This window comes from Psilocybe cubensis, chromosome 5, assembly GCF_017499595.1.
Source record: "Psilocybe cubensis strain MGC-MH-2018 chromosome 5, whole genome shotgun sequence".
Classification (NCBI taxonomy): Eukaryota; Fungi; Basidiomycota; class Agaricomycetes; order Agaricales; family Agrocybaceae; genus Psilocybe; species Psilocybe cubensis.
In genome coordinates, this window is record NC_063003.1 from 1408484 (window position 1) to 1429158 (window position 20675).

General features: G+C 49.4%; 8 protein-coding genes across 8 annotated transcripts; 4 read left to right on the plus strand and 4 right to left on the minus strand.

Moving 5' to 3' along the window:
* Nucleotides 1-832: 832 nt before the first annotated feature.
* On the plus strand, nt 833-2503 carry JR316_0005922 (Endo-beta-1,4-glucanase B; the record flags this gene model as incomplete). The annotated part of the gene is made up of 10 exons (XM_047891672.1): nt 833-1048; nt 1133-1300; nt 1396-1441; nt 1507-1555; nt 1603-1631; nt 1690-1715; nt 1767-1791; nt 1843-1962; nt 2023-2363; nt 2426-2503. The coding sequence occupies 10 exons, from the start codon at nt 833-835 to the stop codon at nt 2501-2503; spliced, it is 1098 nt and encodes a 365-aa protein (XP_047749021.1).
* Nucleotides 2504-3556: 1053 nt separating this feature from the next.
* JR316_0005923 (putative membrane protein C14C4.07) lies at nt 3557-6039 on the plus strand (the record flags this gene model as incomplete). Its single annotated transcript, XM_047891673.1, has 5 exons — nt 3557-3813; nt 3862-3895; nt 3949-4376; nt 4427-5223; nt 5279-6039. 5 exons carry the CDS (start codon nt 3557-3559, stop codon nt 6037-6039), a joined length of 2277 nt encoding a protein of 758 aa, XP_047749022.1.
* Nucleotides 6040-6867: 828 nt separating this feature from the next.
* Nucleotides 6868-7782, minus strand: JR316_0005924 (uncharacterized protein; the record flags this gene model as incomplete). The annotated part of the gene is made up of 6 exons (XM_047891674.1): nt 6868-6877; nt 6949-7040; nt 7136-7251; nt 7312-7395; nt 7457-7669; nt 7728-7782. The coding sequence occupies 6 exons, from the start codon at nt 7780-7782 to the stop codon at nt 6868-6870; spliced, it is 570 nt and encodes a 189-aa protein (XP_047749023.1).
* A 2266-nt stretch (nt 7783-10048) lies between these two features.
* JR316_0005925 (uncharacterized protein) lies at nt 10049-10742 on the minus strand (the record flags this gene model as incomplete). The annotated part of the gene is made up of 5 exons (XM_047891675.1): nt 10049-10067; nt 10126-10217; nt 10290-10405; nt 10464-10547; nt 10607-10742. 5 exons carry the CDS (start codon nt 10740-10742, stop codon nt 10049-10051), a joined length of 447 nt encoding a protein of 148 aa, XP_047749024.1.
* Nucleotides 10743-12570: 1828 nt separating this feature from the next.
* JR316_0005926 (uncharacterized protein) lies at nt 12571-14492 on the plus strand (the record flags this gene model as incomplete). The annotated part of the gene is made up of 6 exons (XM_047891676.1): nt 12571-12718; nt 12793-13146; nt 13289-13425; nt 13479-13538; nt 13632-14366; nt 14400-14492. 6 exons carry the CDS (start codon nt 12571-12573, stop codon nt 14490-14492), a joined length of 1527 nt encoding a protein of 508 aa, XP_047749025.1.
* Nucleotides 14493-15581: 1089 nt separating this feature from the next.
* Nucleotides 15582-17726, plus strand: JR316_0005927 (uncharacterized protein; the record flags this gene model as incomplete). The annotated part of the gene is made up of 6 exons (XM_047891677.1): nt 15582-15591; nt 15675-15700; nt 15812-15856; nt 15937-16059; nt 16115-17547; nt 17624-17726. The coding sequence occupies 6 exons, from the start codon at nt 15582-15584 to the stop codon at nt 17724-17726; spliced, it is 1740 nt and encodes a 579-aa protein (XP_047749026.1).
* An 85-nt stretch (nt 17727-17811) lies between these two features.
* JR316_0005928 (uncharacterized protein) lies at nt 17812-18523 on the minus strand (the record flags this gene model as incomplete). Its single annotated transcript, XM_047891678.1, has 2 exons — nt 17812-18019; nt 18513-18523. The coding sequence occupies 2 exons, from the start codon at nt 18521-18523 to the stop codon at nt 17812-17814; spliced, it is 219 nt and encodes a 72-aa protein (XP_047749027.1).
* Nucleotides 18524-18958: 435 nt separating this feature from the next.
* JR316_0005929 (uncharacterized protein) lies at nt 18959-19887 on the minus strand (the record flags this gene model as incomplete). Its single annotated transcript, XM_047891679.1, has 3 exons — nt 18959-19063; nt 19149-19371; nt 19487-19887. 3 exons carry the CDS (start codon nt 19885-19887, stop codon nt 18959-18961), a joined length of 729 nt encoding a protein of 242 aa, XP_047749028.1.
* Nucleotides 19888-20675: the final 788 nt, after the last annotated feature.

The window sequence follows — 20675 nt, forward strand, 5'->3', positions numbered from 1 at the left end:
AGCAGCCAATCACAAGTGTCGAACTCGCCCCGAGCGCAGGCAGTTGTGGGGCAGTTTATACTAGGTTACACTTCTGTGTTCTTCCATAGCATCGAGCAATGATGCGTGATGCGTGATGCTTAATATGGGCGCGCGGGGGTTGGGTATCAGGGTACTGTGCAAACATAGGACAGAGTTGGATCCGAGGAAACTTCATCGAGAGGCTTGAAAGGTCTCCTTTGCGCCTTTTTGTATTGGTGTTGTCCCCCCGGCCCGCAGAAGATATACGCGCTATATGTTTGTGTGTTTCCGAAGAAAGTCAAACGTTTCGCGAGAATTCAGGTGATACCGTCTTTCCTATCCCCCACCCCCCCCCTCCCCAACCTATTGCGCGCATGTTAGCAGCCGGCCAGTGCGCGAGCTATGGCTGTATGTCGGGCATTTAGCGGATAACTCTGAGTTACAGCCCAGGTATTAAAGCGCTAGTATATGGAAGGGAGGCCAGAGACGAACCGCCTCCACTCCCCATCCTCCCCATCTCGACTCTGAGAAAAATGAGGTCCTCGTTTACTGCGTTCGCGTCTTTGGCTGCGCTCTTGTCCGCTGTGGCTCCTGTGCTGTCTGTAGCTGTGTACGGCCAGTGTGGTGTATGCTTTTTTCTCGCGATGTGAATTGCAAAAGAATTTTTTGATCAAGCTGACGTTCGAATGCAGGGACAAGGCTACTCAGGCTCAACAGTCTGCGACTCCGGCTCCGTATGCACCTACTCCAACCCATGTAAGCTACCCTCTTCCCTCATCCCCCCCCTCCCCCCAAAAATTAAAAATAAAAATAAAACCCACTAAATAAAACCATGTATCTGCAACACCCAGACTACTCGCAGTGCCTCCCAGGCACCGCAACAGCCTCACCAACAAAGACGACGTCGTCAGCGAGCAGCAGCGGCACGGGCACGCCCACGTCCACGGGCACAGTGCCGGGCAACTCCGTCTGCGCGGGATCGCGCACCAAGTTCAAGTTCTTCGGCGTGAGCGAGTCGGGCGCCGAGTTCGGGGGCACCGCGTGGCCTGTAAGTAAAGTTTTTTTGTGCTTTTGAGATTCGGTGATGTGCGCAGGGCGCTTATTTTTTTTTTTTTGGGGGGGGGGGATGTAGGGTGTCCTTGGAAAAGACTACACGTGGCCTAGCCCGAGCTCGATCGATTACTTTGTAGGACAGGGATTCAACACGTTCCGCGTACCCTTCCTCGTCGAGCGCATGAACCCGCCCGCGAACGGGCTCGCAGGCGCATTCGACCAGACGTACCTCAGCGGCTTGAAAACCGTGAGTATATCATATTAATATCATCCTCGCTAAGCTCGCTTTTTTTCGCTTTTTTGGGGGAGGCTGATGCTTTGTGTGTGTGGGTTGAATTTTAGATTGTCAATTATATCACGGGCAAGGGTGCATTTGCCGTTATCGACCGTACGTCTTGCGTTTTCGTGCCCGCTATGGTGATAATAACAGACTAGCTGATATGTGATGTGCAGCGCATAACTACATGAGGTACAACAACGCAATCATCACCAGCGTCTCCGAGTGAGTGTTCCTCTGAGCCTATGAGCGCTTAATTTTGTCTGACAAAGCATGGGGTTGTTTGCTAGCTTCACCACTTGTACGCGCTAAATTTGTGGTTTATTCGAAATTAATTAACCATTCTCTCCAAAAACCAGTCTGGACAAACCTCGCTGGTGAATTCGTATGTGGATTTTGTTTGATATGTCATACGGTATTTGTTAAATGCCAATAGAAATCGAACGCCAACGTCATCTTCGGTGTGTTTTTTAATTTTTTTTGCAGCTTTGACTGGGTCTAACCTCGAATAGATATCATGAACGAGCCATACGGTATCGACGCTTCGACCGTCTTCACCCTGAACCAGGCAGCCGTCAACGCGATCCGCGCAGCCGGCGCAACCCAACAGCTCATTCTCGTCGAAGGAACCGGTACGTCTTCCCCCCCTCCAAAAAAACAAAAAAGAAATACCTACTCATACCTCTTTACAGCATGGACAGGCGCCTGGTCATGGCAATCCTCCGGCAACGCAGACGTCTTCGGCGCAATCAAAGACCCAAACAACAATGTCGCGATCCAGATGCACCAGTACCTCGACTCGGACAGCTCCGGGACATCAGCCACCTGCGTCTCGTCGACGATCGGCGCCGAGCGCTTGCAGGAGGCGACGCAGTGGCTGCAGGCGAATGGGCTCAAGGGGCTGTTGGGGGAGATTGGCGCGGGCTCGAATGCGCAGTGTATTAGTGCTGTGCAGGGTGCGCTGTGTGCGATGCAGGAGTCTGGTGTGTGGATTGGTGCGCTTTGGTGGGCTGCTGGGCCGTGGTGGGGTGATGTGAGTGTTTTGGTTCTTTTCTTTTGCTTGTGGTGGATGCTGATGTGCGGGATTGTGTATAGTACTTCCAATCGATTGAGCCGCCCAATGGCGCTGCTATCGCGCAGATCCTGCCCCAGGCACTCAAGCCCTTCCTGTAAAACAGACTTTGTGATAAGTGCAGTGGGTTATCATTGTCATTGCGCTTGGGAAGCGAAGATAGATTGTAACAAAAGAGGTGTTGGATCTGAAATGAAATATAATACTGTGATATCGGTTCCCAGTGAGCGGTGTGAGCTGAGAAGGTGTGTTGGACTGAGAAGAAGCTTTGTGAGCACTCCTGTGTGGCGCCTGAAAGATCCGAGCAGGTTGGGAGTACTCAGTACAGAGGGATTCAGCTGCCAAGAGATCGATAGCAGACGTGGAGGTCAATTAGGGTTGCGATGAGATAAAGTAGGAGTCGAGTGCAACGTCGAAGAAAGTAAATTGTGTGACCTCGTGCCCGGTGGAAGGACGATGTGCAAGCCAAGGCCCCTAACTGGTGGTGCACTAGAATGTGCCAAGAGATTTGGAGGGACGTCATGGGAAGCGAGGAGGGTGATCCGCTGGTTTAGCGATGTTGTGATGCAGAGATATGGATTCCGGGGCCGGGTTTGAAACGGAATGGGTAATAAAGCGCCCAAGGAGAGTGGATGGCAGAGGCGCTCGCGCTTTCAGGATGCCAGAATTGGAATGTAGTCTAAAATGACGACAGAAAGAGGTAGCACGCGATAGAAGATGGGACAATTAGACACGGGCGACGGGATATGAGAAGCGGCAAGGCGACAGCATGTGTCGCGCCTGGCTTGTCCTTGGGTGTCGCATGACTGGGGATTATGGTGAGAGTTTGTTTGAAATAGAGAGTTCATGGGTAAGATAGATGATAAGTAAGAAAGTTATGTTGGGACGGAGATAAGAGACGAAAATAGAGGAGAGACGCACTGCGGGCACGAGTGTTCACGTACGAGTGCAACGAGTCAGGATGACAGCCGAGAAGCCGGAAGCTATCAATGGATGTCTAGTGAAGAGACGCTGGGCTGCCAGTCCCCCTCATTTCTAATCTCTGCCTGCTCGTGTCTCACCGCCTCCGCCTCGCGCCTGCCGCGCCTGTCCTTTCATATCCCTTATATTAACCTGCCTCTCCCTCCCTCCCTCTCTCCTCACACTTCTCCCTCATGTCCCGCTCTCAGCTGCCGCCCCTCAACACCGTGGCGGGCGACGCCCTCATCGGCCCAGACGCCTCCTCTTTCAACTCGCCCTCCCGCACAAGACACCACCCCACACCTGCCACCGCAAAGCGGAAGAACAAGCAGCCCGCAGCAGTCCTCCCAGCAGACGATGACGACAGAGTGCCAAGCGACGAGTCGACGCCTTTGTTGGCGTCAGCACAGAAGCCAAAGAAGAAACCATTCTACCGCCCACGACCGTTATGGTAGGTCCTTTGCCTTTTCCGTGCGCATATATCCCTCATTCTCGCTAGGCTTGTCCCATTTGCCGTCACTGCGTCACTAGTGGTCAGTATTATTCTGCGCTAGCACTATCTCTGTTCTCACTGCCATGTCTACAGCGCGCAATGACCCTTGCACCCCGTGTCGAAGTCTTTACACAGCTCTCCTGCAACAAGCTCCACGGCGACCACCACTGGAATCACACACAGGTCCCTGCCATCTTTTCCCCTACAGTTGATCCCATCAGCCCCCTGCTACATCAATTCCATCCCTCCAACAATTCATCACCGCTGTCCGTCTCTGTCCTGCTCGATCCGTTAGACCAGGACAGACAGGACAGCGACGACACTGAAAATCCAAGTCGCCTGCCTTCCAAGAGATGTCTGTCAGACCCGGCAGTCATCGCAGGTGCAGCACGCATACAAGCTATCATGACCACAACCATGGGCTTCCTCTCTGCCCTCACCACAGGCTGGTGGGGTCACTTCAGCGAGCGTCACGGCCGCACTCGTGTCATGGCCATCGCCACCCTCGGTCTTTTCCTAACGTGCGTCCCACATCCATCTCCATCAACAAGTTTGACTGACCCCCCATTAGCGATCTCACATTCATTCTCGTCTCTACTCCTTCTTCCCCGCTTGCCCGGCACGGACACAATCTCCTCCTCATCGCACCTGTCATCGAGGGTCTGCTCGGCGGCTGGTCCACTCTCCAATGCGCAACTTCCGCCTATCTCAGCGACTGCACGTCCCCCGGCTCCCGCGCACAAATATTCAGCCGTTTCCAGGGCGTCTTTTACCTCGGCCTCGCCGTGGGTCCCAGTATCGGCGGTTTCCTCATCCAGCATCCCTTACGCATCTTCGCGGCCGAAGCAGGTGGGGATAAAACAGTCACAACCGTATTTTGGGTCTCCATCATGCTCTCCTTTGCAAATCTCCTCCTCGTCCTCTTCGTATTCCCCGAGTCGCTCGGGAAGAAGAAGATGCTAGAGGCAATCGCAGAGGCAGAGGCCGCCGCGCTCGCTGCAAGCAAGCACACCGCCGTCGCTGTCGACCCAGCGCAGGCGAATGATGCAGGAGCATCGTCATCCGATGTGCCTGAACCGGCAAAGCAAGAAGACGGCGTCATTGTTGGGTTCCTGAGGCCCCTCGCCGTGTTCCTTCCTGTCATGGTTCTCCAGCCTTCCCCGAATGGAATCGGCCTGCGCAAGAAGCGCGACTGGAGCTTGACCATTCTGGCACTCGCGCTGTTCGCGTTCATGCTCTCCACGGGCTTGTACCAGCTCAAGTATATGTACGCTATGCAGACGTACGGATGGGGTGCCGAGCAGCTTGGGTATTATATTTCGTTTATGGGTGTAGGAAGGGCGGTCTGGCTATTATTTGCCTTGCCTTGTGAGTTATTTATACCTCAAACCCCAAAATACGAGTTTGCTAATCCTCCCTCAAGTCCTCATTGGGTTCTTCAAACCAAAACGTAAAACCGCAAAGAAACAACCCACAGCAGCAGCAACATCGTCAGGCGCACCGACAACAACAACGAAGAAACCCAAACCGACACGTACACAGCTGGGCGAAGAGATCCGCTTCGACCTGCGTCTCACGCGGTGCTCGCTCCTCGTCGACATTCTCTCGCACACGCTCGTCTCGGTCCTCCCCGGCCCGGCGCATATGAACCTGGACGGGCTCATGGTCGGCGGGATCAGCCCGGAGAAGAGCCAGGCGCTGTTCGTGCTCGCGTCGTCGATGAACGGGATGGGCAGCGGCGCTGTCCCGGCGATCCAGAGTCTCGCGCTGTGTATGCTCCAGGTGCGCGCGTTTAATGGCGGTGAGGGCGGGGATAATGTCAATGAGAATGGGTCGCCTTCCGCTGGTAGTGGTGCGGGTGAGACGCCAGGCTCAGGGACACTGTTCGGTGCACTCGCGGTACTCCAAGCTGTCGGGCAGATGATCCTCGGGCCGATGCTCTTCGGGCTGATATACAGCGGCACAGCCGCGAGCTTCCCCAAAGCCATCTTCGTCGTCGGCGCGTGCATCGTGGGCTTTGCGGGGTTGATGATGCTGTGTGTGCGTAACCCGGTCAAGGGGATGAAGCGCAGGAGGAGGATATTGATGTTGGGGGATGATGCGGAGGAGGCGGAGAGGGGACGGTCGAGGGTTAGTAAGGATTTGAGGGGCGGGGCGGTGCGCTATTCGTCGTGCGATAGTTAGAGCACAGGAGCGCTAGAGGATTTGGGAGGTTGGGTGTGTGGGGGGGGGGTTTGTGTATTTTGCTTCTGTATGATTAGCATTTAGGCTGCGTTGCTGTTGCCCGTTTTCGTCGATTGTATTATTTGTTAAGTAGTATAGTAATATTGTAGACTAAGTATTAGTAGAAAGAATGAGAATGGCACAAAAAAAGCATACATTCTTTTAAATTTTTTTTTTATCTGTGAACGAGGAAGTTGGATAAGTATTGAGATCTGAGAATTAGGTGGGATTGGACTCAGGAGTGCAAGAAAACTTCGATTTGGTAGTGGGCGCTGGGCTTGACCTTCACGTGATGTTAATGACGCGACGCGCCAAGGGTTCATTGACATTTCACAAAGCGGTCGGCGAAGAGAGTGACAAAATATGCTACTCGTAACTGGAAGTAATCATTCAGACTTATTGTGCGGCATAGTGACTAGATAGAAACATAGACTCAGAGGGCAGTGGGAATACATCCAATTATACTATTAGTCGGCCGTACTGCTAGTATCATCACACGATCAGGGAGATTAGCATTAGCAAATATTTGTAGGAAAAAATTGGTGAATTGCAGAACTTGAACTTGAAGAACAGGAACATATCCCATTTCCGCGATAGAAACTTACTATGTACCCGAAATCATAGACGGCTAAAGATCATCCAAGATTTCTCAAAAATATTTCCGCATATTCATAATACCTATACACCTACAAGTACAACACAAAGATAGCCGTCTGGCCACGGATTGGCGACGTGGAATTTGATCTGAATGAATAAATCAACCAATACTTTTTTTAGAGAGAAAAAACATCACAATTGGCTGGAAAAGAAGTTGTTACAGTGTTAGCCTCATAATTAGAAATCAAGAAGAAGAAATAAAAAGACACGGACTCGACGAAGAAAGGGGCGCCGTTCAGTGTACCTTCGCATGATCCGTGCTGAGTGTTCCCGCAGACATGGAACACCTCTGACGCAGCGACACCCTGTATGTTCAAAGGTGACAATCAGCATTCAGCAAAACGGTATTTGAATAATATTATATATATATATTTTGTAAAAAAGAAAAAAAGGCGCGTACAAAGTCGTTGAAGCAGTATTCTGTCGGTTGCGTCGAGCTGGTGCCGAAAGCGGCGTATTCGCAGCTGTTGAGGATGAATGCGAGAGCCTGGCCGGGTGGGATTGTGAAGGTAGCCGCTGCAGAGCACACATATGTGGGCCAATGTTCTCGTAGAACACATTGATGATGCTACACACGATTGTTTATAAGAGAGTTTGCGAGGTTGGTGCAGTCCGCTGCTTGAATATGATCGGTAGTAGCGGAGCACATGCTAAAGAAACCTTTTTCGGGCGACCGTATGGGTATTTACAACTGTAACAGCGAAAATGGAGAAGTGCTTACAAGGAACACCGCAGATGCAGTTGGCTGTCGTGCACTGAGAAGCAGCGCGCTTGTCCTGCAGAGATCGAAGTGAGTTTGCGGCCGCTCGAGCTTTGGGGGCCTCGTGGATGTCGTTGGTGCAGTTGAACCTCTGCATGGTAATGGTGTGGCCAGAGGGCATAGTCACGGGTGTGGAGTCGATAATGTGCTTGTTGTCGCATCGTCTGGCGTTGCCTGTATCAATGAGAGACAATCAGCATTTTGTTCAACGTGAATGAGGAAGAAGGGCTACCCAAAGCAATGCTTGACGCTACTGCGAGGGCAACAAAAAGGAACGTCGAGTACATGAGTTTAGAAGTAGATTGACGAGAAGCTGCAAAATGTTCAACTGATGATTTTTCTTTCGCTCTTCGAGCACCCGCCTTTAATTTATACCTTTGGCGAGGCATCCAGTCCAACGCATTCACCTCGGTCCTCAAGCCAATAGTCCATGAACGTCAACTCCTGAGACCAATCACCCCCACCCCCTCTGAAAAAACCGCACGAAGAAGTAAAAGTAACGATCAGAAATCAGGCATTGCACTCAAAAAAGTCTGAAGCATGTCAACGGCGACGTTGACCATTCAAACAGCCGGAGCTCATTGCCCTTCTGGGTTGCGCCAAATACAGTGCGGACGTCGGTAGGTCGAGGTCTGTCGTCCGCAGCATCAATGGAACAGTCGATTCCAACTTATAGGGGTGTGTGCACGCTACAAAAATACCGACATGTGTGATCACCGGTGTTAATGAGTGAGCCACCGCGTCCAAGGGGAAGGCCATTTTTGTGACTGTATTTTGCGAGCGGGCAAGATAGGGGATGAGAGGACAATGGTCCAGAGTACAGACTAAATACCTATAGTCCGCCAGGTCGATTTTGAACAGAGATGTTGTTTGGCTTTTCGTAAATTGCTAATTGTTTGGGGTAAACAATATCGCTCGAAGGGATTCCTGCGAGATATAAGAGAAGAAGGAAATATAATTGTGAGATTGAATAACACAAGATATCAAGTAAAGTGAGGACTATATATCCGTGGTGACACAAATTTCTGTGGGTGTGTAGCTGAACATTGGCTGCGAGTCGAAGTGACCACAGGAATTAAAGGACACGTGATCGTTAGTACAGGTCTGACGCGATGAAGACGCGACCTGGATGAACTGATTTGGAAGGACCCGGGAAGCTCCCGTACAGGCATGTCCGGATTTTCGCGGATTTGAGGCCAAAAAATGGCAATTTCTTTGTCCAGTTCTCGCGGATTTGAGGGCGCCGCAGGCAAAATTTTGGCCAAACAAAGTCCGGTTTGGCGGATTTGAGGCCCATATTTTTAAAAAAACTTCTGTAGTAATGGTTCAAAGGCGGCATGCCGCAACCATTTTTCCCAGATGCAGCTAATTGTTGGCCAAATTTGGGGCCGGGATCCCGCTTAGATTGCAATGATTGGCCAGCGTCTATTATCTAAGAGCGGTAGACGGATGGAAATCAACGGAAATACACAGTAGTAAATCGAAGCAAGGTTACATTTCCTATATACAGCATATTAGTGAAACTTGGACGTCTTTTCTCTGCTACCCTGACATATTTCTTCACTATCCTGATAACTAGTAATGGAGGTTCCACCTCCTCAAAATCCTTCCCCTCGAGGCATGTAACACCTAAATATCTACTCCATATGTTTATTTTGCAATCAATTAATGACTTGTCGAGCCATCGAGTGGTTTTGCAAGCTCGCCCCGCAGGGCTGAAAAAAAAATCCTAATTGGGAAAGCCCCTATCGGGCATTGTCCGGTTTCGCGGATTTGAGCCCCAAAATCTCGCGGATTTGAGGGCAAAAATTGGGATCCCAGGCGGACATGCTTATAGGGGAGCTTCCCGGGTCCTGATTTGGAGAGGAGTTGGGCTGCCAAAGGCCTGAGCGACTAGGTCAAAGCCACACTAAAGCCAGTTTCGAAGATTGTGATGTGGCTGTACCAAACACTAATAAGAAGAAAGACGGGAGCGGTGGGTGGGATCAGAAATTCCCTGGAGAAAATCATTCCAGAATTCGAAAACTTAAAGTTCAGAGACAGAAAAAAAGCGAAATCTCCTGGAGGCGAGAAAGAACCTCGAGATGGGGGAAAGGCACATTCTCGAGGTGGTATAGCAGGTCCACAAAATTGAAGAAGGACATTGTATTTTAACTGCCTTCATGTCACAAATAGAATGATCATTTATCTGTCAAAAGAATTGATGAAGATCAGTGAAGATCCCTTAGGGGAAAATCCTTTTTTCTCCCTCTCATGTTATCCGCAGTTGAGCTCGTTTGCGCACTCATCGCTGGGTATACGCATTGCCAATGTCCAGTCGTTTGCTTCAGCTGATGACGTCACAGTACGAGAAGTAAAAGAAAGAAAGAGGATTAAAGAAAACAGGATCTGTTGAAGTGCGCCTCTCACGACATCGAGTAATGATTCAGACTTTTAGGTACAGAATACAAGTTACCACTTGCCGGCTTGAACAGTTTCAGTACGTAGATAACACAACAGTAGACATCCATAATGGCCAACGTGGAGTAAACCAACCAACGGAATACAAAGACATCACAGGAGGTTCAGTTGGCTGATAAAAAACACGTGAGTCCCATAATGTACGAAAGCACAGTAAAACGAACACGTACTCGACGAAGAAAGGGGCGCCGTTCAGTGTACCTTCGCATGATCCCTGCTGGGTGTTTCCGCAGACGTGGAACACCTCCGACGCAGCGACACCCTATATTTTCAAAGGAAACAATCAGCAAAACACGATACAAGTGGCACAGAAAAAAGCAAGAAAGGCGCTTACAAAGTCGCTGAAGCAGTATTCTGTCGGTTGAGTGTTGCTGGTGCCGAATGCAGCGTATTCGCAGCTGTTGAGAATGAATGCGAGAGCCTGGGCCGGTGGGATTGTGAAAGAAGCCGCTGCAGAGCAACTGTTTGAGCCAATGTTCTCGTGGACCACATTGATGATGCTACGCACGGTTGCTTATAAGAGAGTTTGCAAGATTGGTGCAGTCCGCAGCTTGAATATTCGCGGTTGTAGGGAAGCACTTGTTAAAGAAACCTTTCGGGTGATTGTATGGGTATTTACAATGGTAAGTGCGAAAAAGGATAAGTGCATACAAGGAACACCGCAGATGCAGTTGGCTGTCGTGCACTGAGAAGCAGCGCGTTTGTCCTGCAGAGATCGAAGAGAGTTTGCGGCCGCTCGAGCTTCGGGGGCCTCGTGGATGTCGTTGGTGCAGTTGAATCTCTGCATGGTAATGGTGTGGCCAGAGGGCATAGTCACGGGTGTGGACTCGATAATGTGCTTGTTGTCGCATCGTCTGGCATTGCCTGAATCAATGAGAGACAATCAGCGTTTTGCTTGACGTGAATGAGGAAGATGGGCTACCCAAAGCAATGCTTGACGCGGCTGCGAGGGCAACGAAAAGAAATTTCGAGTACATGAGCTTAGAGGTAGATCGACGAGAACTGTAAAATGTTCAACTGATGATTTTTCTTTCGGTCTTCGAGCAACCGCCTTTATACCTTTGGCGAGGCATACAGACCAACGCAGTCACCTCGGTCCTCAAGCCGATGGTCCATGAACGTCAACCCATGAGATCAGTCACCCCCAACCACTCTGGAAAAAACGCACAGAAAAGCAGGGATAAGAATCAGAAACCAAGCATGGGGCTCAAAAAAAGCCTGAAGTCTGTCATCGGCGACGTCGTCCAGTCAAACAGTCAAAGCTTATTGCTCTTTTGGGATACGCCGAACACAGTGTGGACGTCGGTAGGTCTGAGGTCTGTCGTCCGCAGTATCGATGGAGCAGTCGGTTCCCAGATTGGGGTGTGTGTACGGCTACAAAAATAAGACCTGTGTGAACACGGGTGTTAATGGAAGAGCTGCCGGGTACACGATGGGACCAAGGGAAAGTCCATGTTAATGACTATATCCTATGAGTGGGTAAGATACAGGTCGGATGAGAGGACAATGGCAAATGCGGATCCGTCATGTCTCTGACTGACGGGCAAGACCCAGAGTATAGGTTAAACACCTACAGTCTGGCACCTCAATCGGTCGATTTTGAGCAGAGATGTTGATTGGCTTTTTGCAGTTTGCTAATTGTCTGCGGTAAACGCATTACTAACATCCAGTCGTTTGCTTGGTCTGATGACAATCATAGTAATATTGAGAGGGTGGATGGCTATGGACGGATTGGTTTAAAGTCTATTATTGACAGCATGGAAATGGAAAGCTATCCATGAATAATGTATTTCTATCTGTTCAGAGGGAGGACGTACCAGTACGAATTACTTGGAAATCCAAGACGGGCAATACAAATGGCCTCATGAAATACAACGCGCCGAGAAGTGGTTCGTGGTTCGTGGTATTTGGAAAAAGTAAACAACGAGGCGAATTGACCTGTTGCAACACTTGTATGATTTGCCTATTTTGACGGATGGCGTCGAGTCGAGTGAGGCAGTAAATGCCTGAACAGATATAGTGAGAGAGTGCGTGGTCAAAGGCCAAATGTCGATTGACAGGAAAGCCAAACTATGAAGGCGATTGATACACTCTTAACGACGATTGGAGGCAGACTGAAGTCCGTAAGTCCGACCTTTCCGAACAAATTGGATTTGAAGGCTGGACTGATGATGTCCAACGGCTTATTTGAGGCTAGTAACCGTCCTAAGAAATAATGCCGCTAGATAAGAGCATGGGTAGTTCAAGCAGCGAGAACCAGCTTTCACTGCTTTGGATGTAGTTCTTTCAGCATGCCATGGAAATTAAACATGCCATTTGCTGGAGAAGTCGAGCATGTTGCCGAAAAGATATGAAGAGATGGAGCAGTATGTGTTGCATATGATCGCCGGATGAGAAGAACGTGTGTTGTGATAAGCTTCCCGATAGTTGCTGTATGGCAGTAAAATAAAAAAGCGTAGAGAATGGCTGTGAGGAGAAAAGAGAACTGGCCTGAGGGAGGCACTGTGCACACGGCTGGACCGATGAGAAACAAACAAATGACAACAGTGTGTGTTCTGTTGTTGTTCCAGTGACTTGAGCGAGACTTATACTTTTCTCTCTTTCAGCAGGAAGAGATGACAAACTCCAACGCCGTTGCTGGCCCTTCGTCCATGCCGTCTCTCATCCCCCACTACTCCAGTTCTCCGTCACCGCCGCCCCCAGCCCACCACTACCCACGCCCTCCCACTCCGCCCCTCCTCTTTCTACCCCCCGCCCCAGGTGGTTTTCTCTATTTCTGTTCTTGATCTACCTGCTAACACTTGTACCCAATTCCACCTTCCACTTCATCAACTCAGTCCGCCAGCAGCCTAAGCAGCATCTCGAAAGCACACAGGACCTCCTCGCCCGATTTCACCTCCACCCCGCCTATGACAAATACGTTCGTCCTCTCGTCACCCCAGGCGACGACTTCGCGTCAGCTCCCACACACGATCAGCATGCACCTCCAGTCGACGGTGCCACAGAGAGGCTGGATAAAGGAAAAGGGAAGGAGCGGGATCCGGCCACAGCAGCAGTCACCCCAGGTCCCTCAGGTGCTACAGAGGCGGATCACGCCGATGGCCCCGATGCTGACGACGACGATGCTGCCGGGGGCAAGGGAGAGAAGAAAAAGAAGAACTCGTATAAGCATTTAATCAAGGGTCTGCCTGGTATGTCCCATCCTTCTCGCGTTCAATGCTCTGTATGTTTGGTTTCGATGGAGAGACTTTCTTCTTTTGCCATGTTTCCGCGCTTTGGCCTTCCAAAATTCGCTTCGTACTCGTGCTTACATCGTGTCTGTGACTGCTTCAGGCAAGCATTCGTTCAAAAAGGACGAAGAGCTCACCAAGATCATGCTCGCACCACCAAAACAACGCATGCGTATACTGCAATTTGATGCGAAAACTCAAGAAGATGCATTCACAGTAAGCGCAGAAGGCTTAAAAGGCGTACGTATCTACCACTGTTTACTACCTTTTCTTCAATCTCAAAATATATTCAGTGGAATATCAACGCCCTCGTCCTCGAATCCGCACAGGCCCGGGAAGACCGGAAAAAGAGAGTACGTTATCTCTTTTCGTCATTCATACACAATCTATCATCCCATCCCGGTTTACTCACACACTCCTTTTTTCCTATCTCGTCCTGTAAACAGAAAGAGGCCAGGCGGCTCGCCAAACTGCAGCAAGCGCAGGCGCAGGCAAACGGAGTGGCCCTCCACCATGCCGACTCCACTACAGGCGCATCAACGCCTCAACCATCTTTTGCTGGCACAACCCCTGGTGTGTCAACGCCCGGCGTAGCGCAACCTCAACCGGTAAAAGCATCCATGCAGGCGAGTGCAGGCGTTGGTGGTTCAGGTATAAAGAAACCGGGTGGAATTGTGCCCGGGAGAACGGGGACTCCTCGGACAGCGGCTGGAGCTGGTGTCGGTACTCCGAGACCTGTATCCGCGGCCCCTCAAACTACGGTCGCTGTACCCAGCCCTGTTATTGCTGCTCAGGCGTCAGTTGGTGGAGGCTCAGGCGTGGCTGGTGGGCCTGCTACAATTCCAAGATCGACATCCACAATTCCCAGGCCGGGGTCCGCTGTTCCAAGGCCGGGATCAACCGTTCCAAAACCTGGGAGTGTACCCATGAAACAACAGCAACCGTTGAGATCGGGAACGCCGATGGATGTGGATCAGCAGCGAGGGAAGAAGAGGGAGAGAGATGACGGTGGTACAGTGAATGGCGCAGTTAACGGGAATGGGAACGGCGCGCATATGAATGGTCATAATGGGCACAGCACGGCGAATGGTACACAACAGTTTCATCCTGGTCATCATGCTCTCAATTCGAAAGCTGGTACGGGGAATATACGACCGAGGCCCATCAAGAAGCAGAGAATGGTATGTTTTTTTCTCCTGTTTAGTTTACACAAGCTTAGCAGGGTTGCTGTTACGAAGGATATGCAAGGACAAGCGAGAGATGTCAATGGACCAGTGCAGCAGCAACCAACGCCTCAAGGGGTTTGAGCAAATTCTTTTCAGTGCCTGGTTTTTCCCTCCTGCCTACCTTGTTGCTTCTCTTCGTCGTTCGAATCGACGAAATGTGGCCAGTAACTCGAAATATGGTGCTTTCGTCATTCTGTTGCACCAATAGCGTCCAATAATTCTCGGATCCTATCGGGCAAGAGATTATCAAAGGTCGTGGATAATGCGTTAAACCACGTCGTCTCTCAACTCCGCTTTGGATGCCTCCTGCACCATATATTGTTATGGTTGTTCTCTGCATTCGCTTTCTATTGTGGATTATCGACGAGTCACGATTGCCATGAATCACGACGTTCACTGTTTCTTTTCCATGTTCCACTTTGTGGCCTGCGGCAATCAATCTAATGGATCAGTATCATCAAACATAATGTCTGGACGAACTCGCTTTTTTCTGGTGTATTTCCTTTCTCCAATGCTTCGTTGTTTTTGCTTTTCGAATTTCTCGTCGTTTTGTTCATCCCTTTGATTTTGTGTATTGGTCTGTGGTATCTCTGTTCCTTCAATTTTTTTTCTTTTTTCTTTTGTCATCACCTTTTTCTAGCCTTCTTTCAACGTTTCTTTATTTTTTTTGTTAATTCCAACCGTCAATCTGTTTCTGGGTTCAACTTCATACTTACTTGCCTCTTTTGTCTCTGCGATATCCTCCCCATCATTCATCCTTCTGAACAAGCAATACATCGCTCTCCCGAGCACTGCATTTTTCCATTATCCGGACTGTTATTATGAGCATGATGTAAGGATTGTTTTCGCAGAGAATCTGAAGGGTTTAGAATGCGTCTATATATGCGCATTCTTTGGGGTGTCGAGCGGTGCCTTCTTTTCTGATGTGTGTGGAATTGTTGTTGGCTGGATATGGCGGGGAGGGCATAGGGCATTTATATATGCTGGGTGTGTATGTATGTGGAATTTTCATTCCACCACCACCTATTTGGGGCAGACCTGCGGCGTAGTGTGGATGCTGTGGGTATGTGTAATTCACAATCGAATCAGCGGGTGAGATTGCCGGTCGGGTTAAATGTGTGCGTGTACTTTGACGAGCGGCCTGTTGTGGTTGTATCCATGTCCGCGACCATGTTCCAGTGTGTGTTTGTTATCTGACTACCTTCAGCCGACTTGTGTTCGTTACCGCCGTCTATTGCTTAGACATTTTTCACTGACCTACAGGCTCTTCATTTAACCAAGCTTTCCTTGTGAGTTTTTTTTGCTTGGTTAACGGGATAATGATTGTGGTCTGATCCCCTCCCAACAGCTTTGCATTCTCGTCTTTCACTCTAACTCTCAACTTACGTCGCACTCGATAGTCTCAACTTCAAGTCGCTAAAATTCAATTAAAGTATACACGCAAGGTATATTGAAGCTTAAATTTCTCATGTTACATGCACGATAATGATGTCGACTGTCTAGTAGCCTTGCCTTTTTTCCATAGAACCGGCCCGAATACTTCGACGTACCCGCTACTTCTTGTCACCTACAGCCTAACATCTATTGGAAGCCGGTGTGGGTGAATGCCTACATCAAAAGTGTTCACCTTGGCATGACAGATTATGTAGTATGTGCGTTCTTCGTCTCTGAAATGCCGCTGCTTAATACATCATTGGGTCTAGGTTAGACCAAAGCGTAGGAGGAATGGCGCGTTCAAGGCCGTAGATCCTTGCCTTGGTTATTACATCCCACTGCCGCGGGATACCCATCCAGGTCCAGAAACTATGAGGCAGCTGCCAGATGGTGGATCGAATCGTGAAATGGAAAAGAAGGCTGAGACAGCTGCGACCGGCGGCAAGATGGCGGTGGATGAGTTGGACGTGGGCCCTGACGTAGACTCGTTATCCTGCGCTGACGAATTGGACCGCTTGCACCGACAAGAGAATCGCGACTATGGCAGTGGTTCGGATTCAGACGGGCATACTGTAACACGCAGCCGCTGTCGCAATCGAAGGCGCATAGTCGCTTCTCCGCCGTCTTCTCCCAGTTCATCTTTACAATGGGCGAATGCAGACTGGGCGATCCTCATTCCTGGACCCGTTGCCGCATTGAGTCGAGACGTCAATCGTACTCGTCCACATCAAGCCAGTGGCACTAGCTCTCCGAAGCCTTACGACCACGTCCAAAAGGAGCCACAATCAGAGACCCTTACGGTTGAGGCATTCTTGAAGCGGTCGGCACAAAAGACGTACACCAGCAAGCGGAAGCGTGGAAGGCAAAAGAGGGTACTTCATACGAAACTGATTGCCGGGGGATTGGAATCTGAAGCGCACGAGGAGCAACATAATCGCGAAGATGAAAGGGACAATGAGAACGTGTACCTGAACGCGAATACAATCCAATTGCGTTCAAGAGAAATAATAAGAGCACTATCTCCCACTTCTCCTGGCTTCTCGTCTGATATCTCGTCCGATATGGAGACAGAGACGGAAAGGCTTTCAGGTAGCCGAAACTCGTCTTCTCCTTCCTCGAAGACGAAGAAATATACAAAGTCTAAGAAAACGTCAAAGAAGAAATCCAAGTCACTGAGGAAGCGCATATATGAAGCTGCGATATCCACACATGTTGATCCAGATCCATATTTTGCGTGTTCCCAAAAAGCAGGAAGCGTTTCGACGCGAATACCTTTACGATTTGTCCCTGGTGTACATGTAGGGTCAATAGGTGGTTCTGAAACCCACTCTTCGAAGCGTGTAATGAAGATGAAGAAACGCAGCTTTACTCTCATCGACCCTCGCAAATCTGTGGGCATACGCACCGCGGCGTTCTCGTCGAAAATCAGGCCGCCCAATTTGGCGTTCAATAACGTCCAGAATGTGTTGCCGTCAAACAGTAGAATGACTGGCAAAAAAACCCAGGGAAAATGGAAGTGGGATCCACAGCTTGGTGCACCTATGATTGGTCCGAAACAACAATTTCTCGAATCAAAGGTTGAAGCAAAGAAAGAACGAATCAAGCAAGATGTACCCGAGACAAAACCTGGAATCAGTCCACTAGTATTTATACCTATGCTAGAAGCAGAAGCGAGCTATTCTTCTTTGTTTCGTGGACGAGGGTCAGCTCCAGTTTGCATCCTCGGTCGCTGATAGGCATTCACCTCTTTTCGTTTTGTGGCTTAAATAAACGTTCAGAGCCCGACCAGCAGAAATGGCACAGCCGGAGAAGAGGTCTAGGCTGAAAACTGGACCCGTGAAAACTCAGGCCAATAGATCCTCGAGCAAAGGAACCGAGTGAGCACAGTTCCAGATCCTTATACACGTTGCATGTGTCATGGAAATGTCTGCAGGTTATCAAGGATACAAACATTAACAGAGAAAGATTATTCGACCATTGAAGAGTGTACCCCGCCAAACCGCGCATCCAAAATGGCAAGGGCAAAGTCGTCCCAAATGTAACTCACTGAAATATTTTCTACCCAGGCTATCGCACCTACACCTCGGTCAGAATCGCCTGTAGAGATAGAATCGCCGTCCATGACACCCCTCGCCGGTGTTTCCAATTTATTGGCATCCCCACAAAACTCCGCCCTAGGTAGTATAAGTTGCACCGGTAAACAGCTGCAACCCTTGGCCTCTTACGCAGACAAAATCATGGCGACAATTCTAAGCGTTACAAGAACCGAAAGCAACAAGGTAATATTGCATAGTTAGACTTCGAAATAGCTTCAGGAACAATAAGTTGACCCAGATCTTCCAGAACGCTTGATTTCCTTTTTTTACGGCATAATAGTAAAACGCTGTCAAAGCCTTCGGTAAGTATTTGTGGGGTTCAATCTGAAGCTATTTTATTCCAAGCTTACACTTCAAGCTCACTTCGTATCTTATTGGATCAAATGGAAGCTATATCGAAGAGAGCACCCGGTTCGTCACATTATTTCATTTCTTTCTCGGGCACGTAGATAGCAGTTCATCTCCAGAATCCTCACCTGAGTACGTGGCCTGATTTAACCCAAACGGAGCCGAACTTAATTTCCTATACTCTCTTTGCAATCTGGCGTCACTTTAAATGACTTTTGCGCACTTGCCCTGCATCTGTTTTGCTCTTCCCGATTGTTTGTCAAATAGCTTCGACCAGCCTGGACTCCGTATCATCAAGTGATACTTGCATCACTCTTGCCTCAATATACAGATTTGTTTGCCGAATGCCTCATGTTTCGTTTTCCAATAAATAATCTTGAATAATCCAGCGGTGATGTTAAATCCTTCTTGGCACCGACATTAAAGACAAATAATATGTTCTATGCAAAATGGATTCGAGCTAGGTATGCACGCGTGATCCCCACTAGGGGCGACAGACGTTACTTACTATACGAAATTTATGATAAGGATTATGACCAAAAGAGAAAAAAAAAAAACAAGATAACACTTCCAGATAGATGGATGGTAATTCAGTGAGAAGAAGAGAATGATAATTTATGCAGTTGAAGATCGTTCGATGGATGTGGTATCACTATAAAGAGAAAATAATCAAGAATCTCCGGAGCGTGAGCGAGCGTCAACCCTGTAGCAACGCATGTTAGGGTATCTTAGAATGAGGCCTTTGCTAGTCATTTGAGCATGAATTTCTTCGAACTGTAAAAGATGATTGTTGAAAGGAATGAATATATTTGTTAACCACGGGGCCGGCAAAAGAACATCGAATAAAGATGATGCGTACCCGGGTTCCCTCTGGAAGGGGTAGGGTCCTGTGGAACATCTTTCGGACATGTTCGCGCAGAACGACACCGTCCTCTTCCTCCCATTCGGTGATCTCGCCGCTCTCCCATGTGAGGACGAGTTTGTTGCGTTGGAAGCTGATATGGATGTCCTGCTTCGCGACCTCGGGAAGGTCAAAAGTGGCCACTATGGCGCGGCCGTCCGTGGATTCACGGAAAGTTGATCTATCAGGCAAAGGGGAAGACGGGTAAATTCAGTTTACGAAGTCCAGAAAGCGACCACGACTCTGTCGTTTCAGACGCGAGCGGGGAAAGACAAGAGATATAGACTGTTATTTACATTGATTTCTGTTTCCTAACCGACTTAGGAGCCGATATTGGGGGGGACTCCATGAGTGGTATTTGCATGGGCACATGGTCGGCTGCATACAGTTCCTGAACGACCTCCTCCAAAGACTGGACCTTTGGCCGCTCTTTCGCCATCTTCTTTTCCTTTTCCTGGCGGATGGAGTCCCACACCAAGGTAAGCGATCGAGCGTCCGCTGGAGGCTCGACATCTTCGATAGAAGACCCGGCGATATTGGGATGAGTATACAGCCCGCGAGTCATTCCACGATGCCTGTACATGTCCAGCTCGGTAGAAGCGTCGTCAACAGAAGGATAGTCGATACCAGTCACGGCTGGGCTCAACGGGGAAGAAACACCCTTGTCATCCTTGCGATTCGGGATGTGGGCAGGCATCAAGATAAGTGTGAGGACAGGAATCAGAAAGCAAGCGAGAAAGATGTCGACGATAAGAGAGGGAAAGATATCTAGTCGTTTCAACACGGCTTTATGGGATTAAGGGTCAGAGCCAGACAGTCGAACGCTGTGAAGGTGCGTTACTCACGAGGTATAAGTTTCGAGGAAGGTCGACAAACTGCGTCACTGTACGGAGATAGAGTAGTAGTTCTTCCGCAATAAAGGAGACGGGTGGAAGGATCATTCAATAAAAAGGGTGGTGAGCATCGCGATAATCTATAAAGTGAAGTATTGGGAAACGTCCAGAATGGAAAGAAAGAGCTTGAGGAGACCGGATCAGCTGTCTGAGCAGGCTCCTTGCCTCATGTTAACAGCGAGGCTGGAGATTACACCGACGACAATCGCACCGCTACCTTTCCCCATTTGGGAAGCAAGGCCCGGTATTTTGCGCTCCTGCTCTCGGTTGTCTCCGACGCCGGTATAAAAATTGGCTCACCAATACACCGTCGTTGTTTTCATTCATTTCATTTTGTGCGCCTACAACCTTTTGCAGCTGTGAGTCCTCGTTCTATTCTGCCGATATGATGGGCCTTGTGCCATCAGTCAATAGCATGTTAGACTACCAAGCGCCCTGGTGCAGCTGCGGATACTTACCTCGACTCCTGATTCTATCTCCCTCTTGCCTTTCGCTCATATGCTGATTTCTTCTCCAGAATCCAGATGGCCTGATATACGTCTCGTGTTCTTCCTGTCTTTCAACCTGCCTTATCTGTGCAACTTCTCGGCCT